Source organism: Aspergillus luchuensis, chromosome 4 (genome assembly GCF_016861625.1).
Source record: "Aspergillus luchuensis IFO 4308 DNA, chromosome 4, nearly complete sequence".
Classification (NCBI taxonomy): Eukaryota; Fungi; Ascomycota; class Eurotiomycetes; order Eurotiales; family Aspergillaceae; genus Aspergillus; species Aspergillus luchuensis.
Window position 1 is genome coordinate 2,209,666 of NC_054852.1, and position 15,139 is coordinate 2,224,804.

The 15,139-nt window shown below is 50.2% G+C and overlaps 4 protein-coding genes across 4 annotated transcripts; all 4 read right to left on the reverse strand.

Moving 5' to 3' along the window:
* Positions 1–428: 428 nt before the first annotated feature.
* AKAW2_40760A (putative di-, tri-valent inorganic cation transporter) lies at positions 429–1,511 on the reverse strand (the record flags this gene model as incomplete). The annotated part of the gene is made up of 7 exons (XM_041689125.1): positions 429–680; positions 734–843; positions 895–975; positions 1,024–1,171; positions 1,224–1,268; positions 1,313–1,362; positions 1,430–1,511. 7 exons carry the CDS (start codon positions 1,509–1,511, stop codon positions 429–431), a joined length of 768 nt encoding a protein of 255 aa, XP_041542840.1.
* A 464-nt stretch (positions 1,512–1,975) lies between these two features.
* Positions 1,976–3,526, reverse strand: CAT1 (catalase A; the record flags this gene model as incomplete). The annotated part of the gene is made up of 1 exon (XM_041689126.1): positions 1,976–3,526. One exon carries the CDS (start codon positions 3,524–3,526, stop codon positions 1,976–1,978), a length of 1,551 nt encoding a protein of 516 aa, XP_041542841.1.
* A 1,470-nt stretch (positions 3,527–4,996) lies between these two features.
* AKAW2_40762A (AFG1 family ATPase) lies at positions 4,997–6,973 on the reverse strand (the record flags this gene model as incomplete). The annotated part of the gene is made up of 4 exons (XM_041689127.1): positions 4,997–5,350; positions 5,434–5,950; positions 6,009–6,453; positions 6,586–6,973. The coding sequence occupies 4 exons, from the start codon at positions 6,971–6,973 to the stop codon at positions 4,997–4,999; spliced, it is 1,704 nt and encodes a 567-aa protein (XP_041542842.1).
* An 877-nt stretch (positions 6,974–7,850) lies between these two features.
* BEM1 (phosphatidylinositol-3-phosphate-binding protein BEM1) lies at positions 7,851–9,277 on the reverse strand (the record flags this gene model as incomplete). The annotated part of the gene is made up of 2 exons (XM_041689128.1): positions 7,851–8,765; positions 8,843–9,277. 2 exons carry the CDS (start codon positions 9,275–9,277, stop codon positions 7,851–7,853), a joined length of 1,350 nt encoding a protein of 449 aa, XP_041542843.1.
* Between the last annotated feature and the right edge of the window lie 5,862 nt (positions 9,278–15,139).

Here is a 15,139-nt window from a genome sequence, read left to right on the forward strand (position 1 = left end):
ACACTTCTCAGACATTTCAATCTGTGGAACCCGTTCTGTTTCCACTGCCGGCCGTCCGACTGCGATCGTCTCCGGATGGGCCATCTCCGGCTGAATCGTGGTGGAATGGATCCCGTATGCGTGGAAACATTCATTAATGGTCTTACTCAATTTCAGGAAGCTCGGCACTGAGCAATCAGATACCATAACATGAACCGATGCGAGCGCCTTGTGCTGGTTTAAGCGCCAGATATGTAGCTCGTGGACTGATAGGACACCGGGAATCTGCCAAGTGCCACATGGTGAGAAGTTACTCGATGAGTATAGTCTCTGTGTGGCCTACCTTCTCTAGATCATGCTTCACATCCTCGACGTCGACTCCATTAGGCGCGCTTTCTAGCAAGATGAGACCGCATCGCCGTACTATCATTGGATTCAGTGTCTATGGATTAAACAACGTCGAAGGACATACCTAGTGGGATTGAAGACAACATTATCATGATGGCTATTCCCATGCTTGTGCCTGGATCCGCATAGAATCGCCCTCCATAGTGAGTGAACCATATGACCAAGGCCGCTGCCATCACCCCAAGGTTATTGGCCGCATCGCCTATAACATGGGTCAAGACCCCGAGCATTCCTAGGTCATGTCCGTGAGAGGTTGTCCGAGCCCCATGCGAAAGGTGTTTATGGTTATCGTGCTACAGAGTAGAGTCAGCCAGCTGAAAGCTCTATGTTCTGCTCAAGTACTAACGTTCGGACTTCCTGGTCGTTCCGGTACTGTGATGTCATCCGTCGTCGACACCGGAAGCTCTTCCAGAGCCACAGAACTAGGTTCATGTCCGTGATCATGATGATGATGCTCTGTAAAACAGTTACCGAGGCCGCCTCATTAGCTGTTGAAGCCGGAATTACCATGGAGAAACGTGGCGCTGATAAGATTCAGGGTCAGTCCGATGGCTCCCATGATGAACATGAGCTTAGGATTCTCAACACCTGTTGCACATTAACCGGATGAGTTTGACAGGAGGACGGAGCACCAACGCTGGAGTGTGATGAATCGCTCAATGGACTGTAGGAAGATGCTAATGCCAAGCGCGAACAGTAGGACGCCATTGAAGAAGGCGCCCAGCAACTGGGCTCGTTGCCAGCCAAAAGATAGGGCTTTCGGCGATTCGTCTGCTTCTGATACCTGGAGTGAACTCAGTACCTGCTGCACCTTTCTTGACCGTGCTGTGGACTACCTTGAGAGCAACGAGCGCGACAACAAACCCGACCAGGTCGTTCAACTAGATTCATAAGTGACCGCTTTGCAATAATGGGCCACACATACATAATGAAAAGCATCGGCCACCAAAGCAAGGGAATGTGTGTAAAAACCAACTACCGTACGGTCGCATCAGCCAGGCTTGCAATGAAGCAATCTGCAGAGGGAGAGAGGGGAGCCAACCTGAGATCTCAGCCACAAAGAATGCCGAGGAGATGACAACTACCACCATCAATCGCGTGGCGCGTGATATTTTGAGCACCATGATACCGAACTCCCTCAGATGAGAATGAGACAAAGCCCAGACGACCTTTTGCTGTAGAAGTACTCACGGCCAGGTGTGAGGCTACCGGCTTATTACCCCTTACATTAGAATCGGGCCGGCCTGGAATGCGATAAACTTTTACAAACCAGGCTGGTCGAACATGTTGTGAGGGGCCCTTTCTAGGGTGTCTATACCTAGGCAAACATGTTACTCTCAAGTCTCTATGCTGAGGGTGAAGGTCTAGACTGTTGTGCCATCCAGCTCCGACATGCTCACACCATTACCCATGTCACACATCATATGCAGCTGACGTAGCAATTTCGGCATTTTATTCCAATTGTAACTGCTGCTAGAGTTGATTCTCTCAGCTTCTCACTTACTGGGAGTCTATTACAAACCATGTTATGACAAACATCAGGGACCGCTATTCATTATCTCATAAATACTTGTTGACCGACATTCTACTATGCAGCGATCTCATCCACCAAGCCATCTAACTCCCTCTGCCAGTTCCTGTGCCTTGAGATTTGCCAGATAAACTGGTCGATGAATCCCTTGCTCTCGCTACCAATATTGGACGATACTTGCAATAGCTGCGCAGGTGCGCCATGGGCAGTCACCACTCCATAGCTCTCTTTAACTTGACCATCCGAGGCATATTTGACCGCATCTAGGTTGATTTGCTTCCGGATGAAGTCCACTGCTTCGTTTACGCCAGCAATAGGCTTCAAGTGTGCAAAGGACTCAGCAATCCAGTGCTTAGCGATGCCGTTCTTCGCCAGCACATCAACGTGTTTTCCACCGGGTACGAAAGTCGCGTCAAAGAGCGTGGAACGCATTCCTGGGAAGTGGTGATCGGGAATCACCTTCTCCCCTGATCCGGAGGTGACACCCTGGCGCTGGGATCCAATGGTGAATACAAATGCATTTTGCTGCTGCAAAGCGCTCTTCATGTCCCCGTATGAGTTGAGGTCGAAGCCATCCGCGATGAGGATGGCAACTCGGCGAGTAGTAATCTGCGCGGTGTCAGAAAGGTAGTCGAACTGGCTCAAGCCTTTCGATGTCTTTCCATCGTTCTCCTTTGGTGCCTTGGTCGGCGTATTGCCTCCGACATTCTTCGCAACAGTCTTCGCCAGCTGGAGGTCAACGACGGCCAGTCGTTCCGAGAGACGCTTATACACAATCTCCTCATCGCAATGGTCCAACTCGAAGGAGAATGCTTTGGAGACATGGAGCTTTTCTATGGGGCTGAGAGAGTTGTAGAACAGTTGAGCCTGGTTGAAATGCTCGCTGAACTTGTCTGACAGTGCACGTGCTTTCACGCCCCGCTGTTTCTCAGGGTAGGTCGCAAATCCCCCATGGGCTGGAGAGGATGGGGGATTCGCATCGAACCTGTTAGGCCAATAGTTCACCTTGCCCTTTGTGATGCGGTGTCTCATCTGGCCATCCCGGTTGACCAGACTCATGTACGGACATACGGGACGATTGATTGGCAATTCTTGCCAGTTAGGTCCCAGACGAGAGATCTGGGTATCGAAGTAGGAGAAGTTGCGGCCCACAAGAAGGGGATCGTCCGAGAAATCAATACCGGGCACGATATGGCTTGTGCAGAAAGCCACTTGCTCGGTTTGGGGAAAGTACTCGTCAACATTGCGATTCAGTTCCAGCTGTCCAATGTACTGGATTGGCACAAGTTCTTCCGGCCAGATCTTGGTTGCATCCTGGATATCGAACTCAAAGTCATCCTTCTTCTCCTCTGGAATCACTTGGATGCCGAACTTCCACCTGGGATAGTGGCCTGCCTCAATGGCATCCATCAGATCCTTCCGATGGAAGTCAGGATCCTGACCTGCAATCTTCAGCGCTTCGTCCCAGACGAGAGAATGAACCCCGAGCTCCGGTGTGAAATGAAACTTGACAAAATGCCTCTGCCCCTTGTCATTCACAAGACAGTAGGTATTGACACCGAAGCCTTGCATCATACGGTACGAACGAGGGATAGCACGATCCGACATGACCTAGCAACAAACCAATCAGCCAGCTGCTCATTCAGCAAGTAAACCAAACAAACCCACCCACTGCTGCATATGAGTCGTTTCCGAATGCATATACTGAAAGTCCCAAAAGTTATTATGCGCACTCTGACCCTGAGGAATCTCATTGTGAGGCTCCGGCTTAACCGAATGAATAACGTCAGGAAACTTGATAGCATCCTGAATAAAGAAGACAGGGATATTATTCCCCACAATATCCCAGTTCCCTTCAGCAGTATACATCTTCACAGCGAAGCCCCGGACATCCCGAACAGTATCCGCACTCCCTCGACTACCCTGGACGGTGGAAAACCGCACAAAAACGGGCGTTTCGCGCTCCGTGTCATTCAAGACACCGGCTGAGGAGAGATCAGGAATGGCTTTATGGAGCTTGAAGGTTCCGAAGGCTCCAGCGCCACGGGCATGCACGACTCGTTCAGGGATCCGTTCGTGGTCGAAGCGCATGATCTGCACTGGGTCAGTCGATACTCTAGCAGAGGGCGGACCATGTTATAAGAAAGGGAAGAATCATACCTTCTCCCTCGCAATCGGATCCTCTAGCAACGAAGGACCATTATGCTGCGCATCAACGACGCGAAGCCAATGATCCGGATCCGAGATCTTGATCCCGTAATCGGTGGTCATGGGTTGAACGCCGGATAGTTGGATTGTGTCCCGGGCGAGATCGTCTTGTTTGGTGGTCATGTTGAAGCGTTCGCTGGCCATGGTGAAGGATGTATGTATGTATGTATGTATGTATTTCCAGTTTCTCACACACACTGGTTACTGATACAGTGTGATGAATAGAAAGCAGTTCGCAGGGTACCACCTATCTACTAAATACCCTTCCGCCCCAACAACGACCAATATATTTCTAAGCACCTGTAATACTACAGTAGATCAGGGACTTAGTCTGGACCGGAACCATGATGCAACGCTGTCAATGGTCCACAGATTTGGTTGTGAAGAGAAGGAACTCATGATGTCAGTGATGTGCCACTAGAGTCCACTCCCTGCATTGACAGTCTCCATCGTAGAGGAGCCATCGCCTATGCTTTTGGCCAATGGCAATTAAATCATTAAAAAAGTGACAGGAGCACTCAGCTGAGAGTGGAGAAAAACTTAGATTGTCCCTGATAGATTAAGACAGACTTGTTTTGACTGAAGTTCCTGGTTGATCGTTGGGTGGATTAATGACGTCATGTTATACTTTCCATTATGAGAGTTGTATGTATAGTCAACAACATTATTCAAATCTGTGTAAATGAATATGAATGCGAAAAAAATGTACTCATCACCATGATATTCAAGCTCTATAATCTGTAAATGCAACTGTGAATGTATACACGTATGTATAGAAGAAGTATATATATGCAATAAAGAACCCAACAACCATCTAGAAACAACATCTCCTCACTCTCTAAAACCCAGGAAAAGGATGACGGTGGAGAATCACATATTATCCTCCGACCAGCGACTCCTCGCCTTCAAATACGCATCATGTTCACTCTTCCCATGATCCGCATCCATTCCCACTCCCAAGCCGCGCTCCACCCACATCTTACTTCCCATTTCAGACAGACGGGACAATGCTCTCGCGAACGCGAACCGCTCCTCATCACCACTGAAGATCGAGGTCGTTTTGAGCGCTTGCATCGACAAGCCTAGATCGTCCATCATCATGCGCATCGCGTCGGAGAGGTCCGCGCCGTCGTCGTTGCTGCCGTCCGTGAGGGTGGATTTGACGTCGTCGGCTGAGAGGAAGAGGTTGGTGAGGGGAACTTCGGTGGTGAGGACTAATTTTGCCTGTTTGATTTATTTCGTTAGTTTTACTGGTATGGGGCGGTTGTTTTAAGGGGGGAAAGGTTTGGTTGGGGAGGCAAACGCACCCTACTCTCATAGACGGCATCGATGAAAGTAATGAACCGTCTAGCCAGATCTCTCTGGGTAAGGTTCATGCCCGGCACATCGGTGATGATAAAGGCTTCGTAGTTCCGGACGAGTTCTAGGTAATCTGCTGCGCCGGTAGCGCTGCCGATGAGCTGCTGGAAGCTGAATTTGGCGGCTTTGCCGCTGGCCAGGGGCACATGGATCTTGCGACCCCAGACTTCTTGGGTGGCGGGGTGTGGGGGGTCGTTGATGGGGTCGCCGAGGAAGTCGAACCATTTCTGGGCATGGTGGTCGGCGTCTGGGCCGAGCGGGTGGTGGTAGACGGCTGCTGGGGGGCGGGGGATCTTGCGGTAGTCGGTGGGAGAGTTGAGGTTGATAACGTCGAGGGCGGTCTTGAGGAGATTGATGCAGGGAATGAAGGATTCGCGTTGAATGCCGTTCTTGTAGAGGTCGTCGGGGTGACGGTTGGAGGTGGTGACGAGGAGAACGCCGTGGGACATGAGGGATTCGAGGAGTCTGTTGTTTTATTCGTGAGTAATGGTTGTGGTTTGGGTGAGGCTGGTCGGTGTACTACCTTCGGAGAATCATCGCATCTGCGACATCTGTGCACTGGAACTCGTCGAAACACAGCACGCTCGAGCCCTCTGCGATGGAAGCCGCCACGAGAGGCAGCGCATCAAAGTCGTTGCCGTACTTCATCTTGACGACGTGCATGCGCTTGTGCACATCCTGCATGAAGTTGTGGAAGTGGATGCGGGTCTTGGTCTTGATGTTGGGTGGGAGGGTCTCGTAGAATAGGTCCATGAGCATGGTCTTGCCGCATCCTACGTCGCCGTACATGTACAGTCCCTTGGGGAGGGATTCGGGGATTGTAAGTTCCTGCTTTGCGTTGCGATTGAACAGCGAGCCGAAGAACGACTTGGGCTTGGGGTCGAGGGATTCGATGCTTGGCTGGACGACCGGCGGGGGGTTGTAGGATCGCAGTCGTTCGTACAGGTCCTGCAGTTGCTCAATGATTTCTGTTCATTGTAATTCAAGCATGTTAGCGTGTGTAATCGAGATAAGGATATTAATTCAGACTCTCCCTCCTCCCTACGGAAGTGACCTCCGCTCGACCGGAGACAACCAATTTACATGGGAATCCAACATACGTCTTTGATACGGATCATCTCGCAAGCGACCCTGCTGTACACGAGCATCATACTCCACCAGCGGACCACCCTGCATCCCAGCTGCAGCGTCACCCTCCACAGCCTTCCCCTCGGCGGCTGTCGCAAAGCGGCGCGCATACTGGCCCTGCGACAACCTCACATTGAACCCATCACGGACCGGTACCCGGTGAGCCGTCACCGACGGCTCATAGCGGGAGCTGTTCGCGCCATGAGCACCCCGTCTATACTCCCTGGCGCCAGGCCGGCGAGTGCCCCGAGGAACGGCACGCAAAAGAGGGCCCCGAGCCCTCAGTGCGCCGGGCAGGTAGTCCGCGCACAATTTCGCCGAGGATCCGCTCATGGACGTTGCGTATAACGAAAACTGCATAAGAAAATGGTGTGTGTCTGATCAAATGTGCGTTGCGACAAAGTCGTGGAGACTTAAACCCGAGGTTGTTCGGTCGGCAAATACTCGGCGAATGAGACGGTCAAGTGCGGCGCCCACGCGGCGAAGAAGCGGGGACAGACAAGTGGACACTGGAGAGGGCAACAGGAATGCACGCGCTGACAAGTATGTACAAGTCGACTCGACTCAACGGGTCGAATGCAAGTATGCAAGTGAGAAAGAAAGTCCTCTGAAGAGCCCCGATATTGACCGGAAGAGCAGAACTCCGCGGCGAAAAGGAACCGAAGCAACAAGAAAAGGCATTCCGATGGTCTGTCATGTGACTCGGAGAGCGGCAACTGATCGGCCCCCAGATTTAGAGCCGACAAAGCCTTATTTGGCCGAAGTGGATCATTCGTTTATTGTGAACGCCAGAATGGTAATTGGTTCCCTACCATGTGTTCTACTTGGCACAAAAAGCAGACGGTAAACAGTAGGTGTCGTAGCCTACGGCTAGAATATATATGCAAGAGAAGACTTATGTACAAAAGACAATAGCACATCACAGTAACAGGGTATGGAGGGTAAACAATCAGCCATGGCCCACACAACAGAAAAGTGCAGCTTCAAAAAAACAAACAAAGAGTACATGATGGCGTAAACGTTTCAGACATGTCATTCTTGTCAAAGCATCAACCTCGTGATTCAATAACAACCGCTCAGAGGCTGATGACCAGAGACAGCAGGAAAAATAACCATAACACCGGGACACCCGATACACCGTCACAAACGGGTGCAATATTCGGACAACAAAAGAAAACTGATAAAAATGACAGACAGATCTATCGGGATATAGACGGAGGGTGATAAAATAACGCTTCTATGCAAGTCCAACATATAGTGTGAGCTTGGAATTCCGCTGGATCGCCGTATCCAGGTCACTGTCCGTGGCCAAGTCGACGTACGTCCCGGACGGTTCGTCCTTGTACTGGACCACAATTTCATCCTGAATCTTTAGACGGTCCGTGAGCTTCTCCTTGAGCTGCTGAAGGCTGATGTCGTTCGGGACCCGGATCGCAATGAGGTCATCCTGGAAGAAAACCTTGACTTTCATGGCACCGCCGCTCGACGTCGACACCTGCGTTAACGAGCTAGGTTGGCGGTTCATCGGGGGTGGTGCGCCATTGGAAAGTGAGAGGGAGGGTTGACCGCGCTGGTGCGAGTTGCGCTCTGTGTGAACGGCAATCGGTGCCTGCGACGACTGGCGCGACACGCTCCGTGACGGCTCATTCGCCGAGGAATGATGCGAGCCACCGGAGAACCGGGTCTCTTCGCCAAATGCGTTGGGATCGATTTCAAAGTCACCGGGGCGGGGAGCGAAGAGCTGACGGACCAATTGGCAGCGAGAGATATGGGGCGGCATAGCCAAGAGCTTCTTGATATATTCATCCAAATTCTGTCGGCGGCCGTTGGAGATGGCGTCCGTGACATGGGTGACTGGTCCGGGCATATACGGCAGCGTGCGCGGCTTGCCACGGTTACCGGCTTCCTCCTCGAATTGAGTCAACAGTGCGATCTGGAAATCGTAAAAGTCGTGGTAGTAGCGGGCCAACTCCCAGCAGCGACCGTCCTCCATTTTGGCCTCGATGATGTACCAGTATTTGTCGTTGTCAAAGCAGTACCGGGGAATAGACGCCGCGATGGGCGCCATCAATGACTGGTGATAACTCTGCTGCGATTGATGCGAAACTTGTTGCACAAGAGACCCTTTACTAGCATTGCGAGTGTGGTAGCCCTATCGCACGGAAGGTTAGGGCGACAGTCCTCACGAGTGCATGGATGCGACAAAAGGGGAAAACATTGGTGACTTACCTGGGACTGGCCATTTTGGCTCATTTGACTCTGACGTCCGATGGACATCTTGTCCATGCTCGACGTGACGGACTGCATCGACGAGCCACCAGCAGAATCGATCTTGCCCAGCGTGATGCTGCTGTTCTTGTACTCGGCCGTCATCTTCTTCCATTCCTCCACCTTCGGCACGCCGGCACGCCTCACAGCTTCAAGCGGATCGGTGACCGCTTGACCTGTCTGCATATCGCGAAGTTCGAGGAAGGAAACGGGGATGAGACCCGGGCCACCCAGGCGACCGATAGGTTTGGCGACAAACCATTCCTGGTTCGACTGGGCGATAACAATAATGGCCTCGCCAGCTTTGGCGTCTAGTTCGTCCGGTCGCTCGGCCTGGAAGTCGTACTGAACGATGCCATAGACCATGGCACTCGAGCCCTTCCCCAACTGCGACATCCTGGGTTGGAAGCTATTGCGGGAGGAATTGCTGACGAAGTCTGTACCTGGGAAGGCAGCTCGATCGGAGAAGCCTGAGTCGTGCGGCTCTTTCTTCTTATGATGGTCCACCGATCCGGCGCTGTGTCTTTCGTTTTTGCCAATCACTTCAAAGAAGGACACGGGAACCAACCCCCTCGCACTAGGGATGAGCGGATTGCACGCTTCGTACCAGTCCAAGTCGTCCTCCCTGCTGATAACGTGAAAGAAGTCTCCCTTGCTGAAGGCGAGTTCCTGCGAGTTCCCGGGTTCCGGTTGGTAATCGTAGAGCGCTTTGATGACCTACGCGCAGCACAGGGATGTGGTCAACAACGGGTCGCCAAGGATAGGCTGCGCGACTAATGTCGGCGAACGAAAGCGAATAACACGTAGAAAAAATCAATTACAATCGACAAACAACTCCAAAATGGAATTTTTGAAGGATGCGACTATAGAAGAAAAGGAGGGGTAAAGGCAGGGGGGGAAGGAGGGGAGGGTGGGATCAACCAGGGATCCGAAAGGCAAAGAAATGGAGAGAGTGGAAATAGAATTGAAGATTGGGGGAGGGATGGGGGGGAAAAAATAAAAATGGAAAGGAAACAAGAAAAGTGAAAAGTGAAGGGGAGAATTAAAGAAAGGAAAGGGTGTAACACACCTTCTTTGGCGGAAGGATGGCGATGGCGGACTTTGGAGTAATAGAAAGGTGGTGGTGACTATGGTGACTGAGATGGTGGTGGTGGTGGGGTTTGGGATCTTTCTCCCCTTTGAGAGAGCGTCGAATGGCCTAATTAATTGGCGGTGTTGGAGATTAGTCCAGAGCCGATAGATTGCGCGCGGCAATAATGATCGTTCCCAGTCAGAAAGAAGAAAGGGAAGGGCCACAGTCATCAATCAAGGTGCTAATTTTTCGGGGAGGAGGGCGCTCGGAACAAGCGACAATCGAGATAAACGAGGGGCGGGAAAACGAGGGGTTTGCTTGCAGGGAGGGTTTGCCAGCTTGGAACAGATAGATGTACGTACCTTCATTATTTAGTTTGCTAAATTCTCCTTCCGGGCGAAACTAAATAAATGAACGTCGGAATGAATCAATGAATAATACTCCCTAGGCAGGTCAACCTAGCCAGGCCGTGCCCACAGGTGGTCGGGAACGCCAGATCAGCCGCCGAGGCAAGGCAAGACGTAATAAGTACGGGGACGAGTAGGGTTTGGTGGTTTGAGCGAGGCCTGCAGCAGACAAGATCTGATCATCCACTTTATGCCCGTTGTCAGCCACCCCGGTCCAGGCGTATCACTGTAAACTCGAAGGTCTTGTCGGCGATGGGATGTGTTGGAATACAAAGAAACCAAAAGAACAAGAGAATGGGCGGCAATCCCGGGTAGCAGCTGAGAGAGACGAATGAGGCAAAAGAGACAGGGTAGATGAGTAAAAGAAAAGGAAAAAAAAAATATAGTAAGACGAAAACTTTAAATCTGAACAATGAAGGAGCGTTTTAAAGTGATACAGTAAAAAAGATAGTAACAGACAAAATAGCCTGGGGTTTGATGGGGAAATAGAGAGAGAGAGAGAGGGAGGGACAAGAGAGTGTGTCAATGGGTGAAATAGAGCGGACGGTTGTCAGCGGCGATATGTTGTTATAGTAAGAAAAATTAGAGTAACTCCCTAAACGCTGGTCTGCAAGTAACCCAGACAAGTGTGACAGTGCAGTGGCCTCCTAATTTCTGCTTGCCTTTCTTTGCCTATTTTTCGCCCTCAAACGAGCAGGACTACCACGGACGAGCCGGTATGGGGAGTTCTGGATTGCGACGACTGGGACAGAAAAAAAGCGGCCCGCTTTCCTTTGGTCTTCCCCCCGCCCCTGAGGATGGATGGATGGATAGGTGGATGGGAATAGAATGGGTGCGCTGGAGTGGTTCAGTGGGTGGACAATGACGAGGATCCACGCGTGACAGCTCGGCGGAAGGTTCCCAGGGTTGCAGTGTTCTGGAAGGTCCTCCCCCCAGCAGAAGGGTTTAATATTTTTCCTTTTCTTTAAGTTACCAGATAGTTCGCCTGCTCCTTGCGACACACCTGGTTATGGAAGTCGGGAGATAGTAAAGTTGGCGGCGATGATGACGATGATGATGGTGGTGGTGGGAGAGGCAAGAAGTAAGTAGTAGTAAGCGGTCGAGTCAAAGGCACGGCGATAGGAGAATAATGGGCCGTCCTGACTCCTACCACCACTTTGCGGGAGCACTTGGTGGCTGTGAACCAGACGAAGGAGAGGCAAATAAGTGGATTGAGTGGATTAGTGGCCGGATGGCATGGACCGTCGTGGGGTGTGAAGGATGGAAGCCGTCGAGAAAATCGAACTGCTGGTTCAACTGTGGCGGGTACTCCAGCACCCTCGTTCCCGGTTGGCTGGTTCCCCGACCTGCGAATTGGAGATGAGGGAGGTTAGTATGGCGTTGGTTCTGTCCTCGTGGCAGTAAATCGAACTCGAGGAAGGATCCAAAGAAGGGTTACAAGCGGGTATAAAACCAGATGACTGGGATTAAAGGAGGTGGTGGTGAAAAAGTAAGTGAAAATAGGCAGAGCGCGATACTTCATCCGCCGGTCGAAGGCACATACACTTACCAACAAAGGAAGGCAATGTCCGGTTTGTAGCAGATCGTGATAGACGTTGGACTGGCTGGCTGGACTAGTTATCTGCTCGGATCGCCTGGTCCTTGAAGCTAGTGCGTCTGTTTTCTTCACTTTCTTTTTTTAAACCTAGACTAACAGAGGAAATGACGATGAACTCAAACTGCTTGGTGCAAAGTGATTGTGATTGTGATAGTGATGGGGGCAAATCATCCATAAGGAAAATCAAAAAGATTGCGAGACAAGGACAAGACAAGAGAGCGGTTCAGAAGGAGACAATATAATGATATTATAACCCAACGCTGCCTGCCTCAATACATACCATACATCAATCAAATCCCAACAATCAAGACCCAAATTCTACAAAGCACACCATACAGACTCAGTCAGTCAGTCAGTCACTCACTCACCTTACAAAATCCAATGAATTTTCTCACCCACCAATGTCAATTCCTTCAGCTTCGACGCCAAAGCAGGTGGTTGTGTGCCTAAAAATCCTTTATTTAGTCGATTCACCAGTCAACCAGCAGACCGGGAGCTGCTCCCCGGCCGTCTGCATGGATGCACCGCGTAAGGTATGACGGCCGATGTCCATCCTGGTTGGTCGCTAAGGGACTAGGAAGTAAATACTTTAGTTAGCTGAGACTCCTTAGTTCGTTTCTGCTTCCAGCCCTGTTGGTAGTGTCATCCCTGACTCTTTTCCCTCTTTCTTGTTAGTGATTTTTATTCCTTGATTATGATTTTCCCCTTTCTCTTTCCCTTTAGTTACTAGTTATTTAGTTAGTTTAAGGTGGGTTCATTATTCACTTCCCTTATTTTACTTTTCATATTTATCCCCCTGGGCGCAGTTGGGCAGCAGTGAACCACCGCCCCTCCCAAATTCCCTTTTTCCCCCCGTCGCATTAAACCGGGTGTGGTATAGAAGGCCGGCACCGTCCAGCTGGAAACCCCCCCGATCGATAGGCGATAAGAATCAGCCGAACAGACTAGAAATAAAGACAACCATGGCTCGCAGCCCCTGTGTGTGGTCACTGTGGTGTGTGTGAGTGTCCCAGATTCTGCAGGAGACAAACCAAAAGCCCAGCGCGTACGTACTGTGTATGGGCCACAAGTGGCCCCCGGTCCAGCGTACCTGAGTTGCGACGGGCAGGGCAGGAATGGTCATTGGGCTGCTCGGGTGGGCAAGGAAGAAGGTGTGTGTGGGTTCAACACACACACACACCGAGTTTACTCATCCACACACCACACCACAGACAAACACACACACATTCCTGTGGTCTGTGTGCCCTTCCTTTTAATTAACGGAGGGCTGCCAACTGCCGGCTGATTCAGGTGTCAATTAGTTCAACTAATTAGTAACCTGTTCTACAGAGTATCTATATCTAGACTTGTTCGATCAATTGTAGCAGAGTTTAACTAACCCCGACGACTTCATAATCTTAATTTTTTTTTTTTTTTACTAAGCGGAGAAAAGAAAACGGGAAAGGGACGAACTGCTCCCAATTTTTATCTTTTTCCAATTTACCCATCTCCTGGACTATCATTTCCCCTGTACCGCTGTACCTCCGAGCCTGAAACTCTGCAAAGGGAGCTCGGACGGGGAAAAAAGGTACTTAGGCTGGAAATGCATCCATGGTTGTATGCCTGGATTTTACCCAATCCAGTCACCCAACCCGGACTTTACATTTGCTGCACTTTTTTTTTCTTTGGATCGGCACAGGGTCTCTTCTCCATCTAGTATAGGTGGAAGACGATCAGGTCTGAAGAGAATCCCCCGGAGTTCCGCCTCAAAGATGGATTAGTTTGGATCCCAACAATGCTGTAACCCAAATGCTAGCTAGTTGGCAAGGCAGAGAGGTATAACCGCACTTTTTCCAATATGACCGAAAACTGTAAGGGACGACTGAGCTGCATTATTTTGAAAAGGTCAAGTACTTTGCATCCAGCCTCATGTATTTACCTCCGTATCTACAAAAGTAGATAGGGTAATGCACGCGATCTCTGTCTCCTCCAGTACCTACAGTAGTGGCATACTCCAGCTGCAGAGTATGACATGGATTCTCCAAGCAAGATATTACTCTACTACACACATCATCTAGATCCATTCCATTTCCCCCCCCCCCAAGCCAGTTCTCGAAAACCTTGTACACCCTGCACCTCATCCACATTCACAGACACACCACCCTTGCAGGTAGTAGACAGCCCAGTCACTGCACCCAGTCAAATCCCTAACCGGGCTTATTCCAGACGCCGTCCGCATAAGGTTATTGCTCGTATATGCGAGTATAAGAAATAAGAAATAAGAAAAAAAAAAGAAAACGATACGCGCGAACAAGCGAAAGCTGAAGTCAACGCCACACCAAAATTTAGAATTTCAGTCTATCCATCTTACCGTTAGTAGCCAATGGAAGATAAAGGTAGCTAACTAACTAGATACAGTAGTCGAGGCACACTGCAGCAACTTAGCTACCTACAAAAGTATCTAGTAGGTACTTTAGATGGCTGGACCGAATAAGCGCGCAGCTGATCAGATCATACTATTATTCGCCACACTCTGGATGTATGTGGGTAAAATCGATCCATCCATCGAGCCCACTAGCCAGCTGAGTTAAGTACTACTGTAGCTGAGCTAAAAAGCACAACAGCTGATTGTAGTTACTTTGTGCCACAGTACCACAGGTATATTGCGTAATTTCAGCCCATTTATGTGAAGCACGGATCCATAGATCATGTCCTGCTGTTACTTTGTGTATACTCTGGTAAACCCCGCACCACCATCACCACGTGAAAAGTACCAAACTATCATATTGTTTCAGTCCCTCAATATTATAGACCATGAAACAAGCACTGAAACAACCCTCATCTGACGAATCCAAACAGCAGCACCTATACCATATACCATCTTCAGCCTCGTGCAGATAACGACCAACCCATCCTGCAAATCTGATATATCATTCTCCAGATGTCATATGCACCACCCTTCCTTTCCCCTCCTCCGATCAAATCAAGCTATATAGTAGTAAGCAATTGATACTAGTGCATCAACCCGGCCCCCAGGAGTTATCTAACTCGCGATGATCGAAATCGATCTACAGCTGATCATCGGGTTTGATTTCCGTCTCGTCTCGTCTTTTAAGGGTTTTGCCACCATCGGATACTAACTAACGGTTATCTACTTACTTACCTACTTAATTTGGAAAGTATATGCATGGTCACTCACTCAC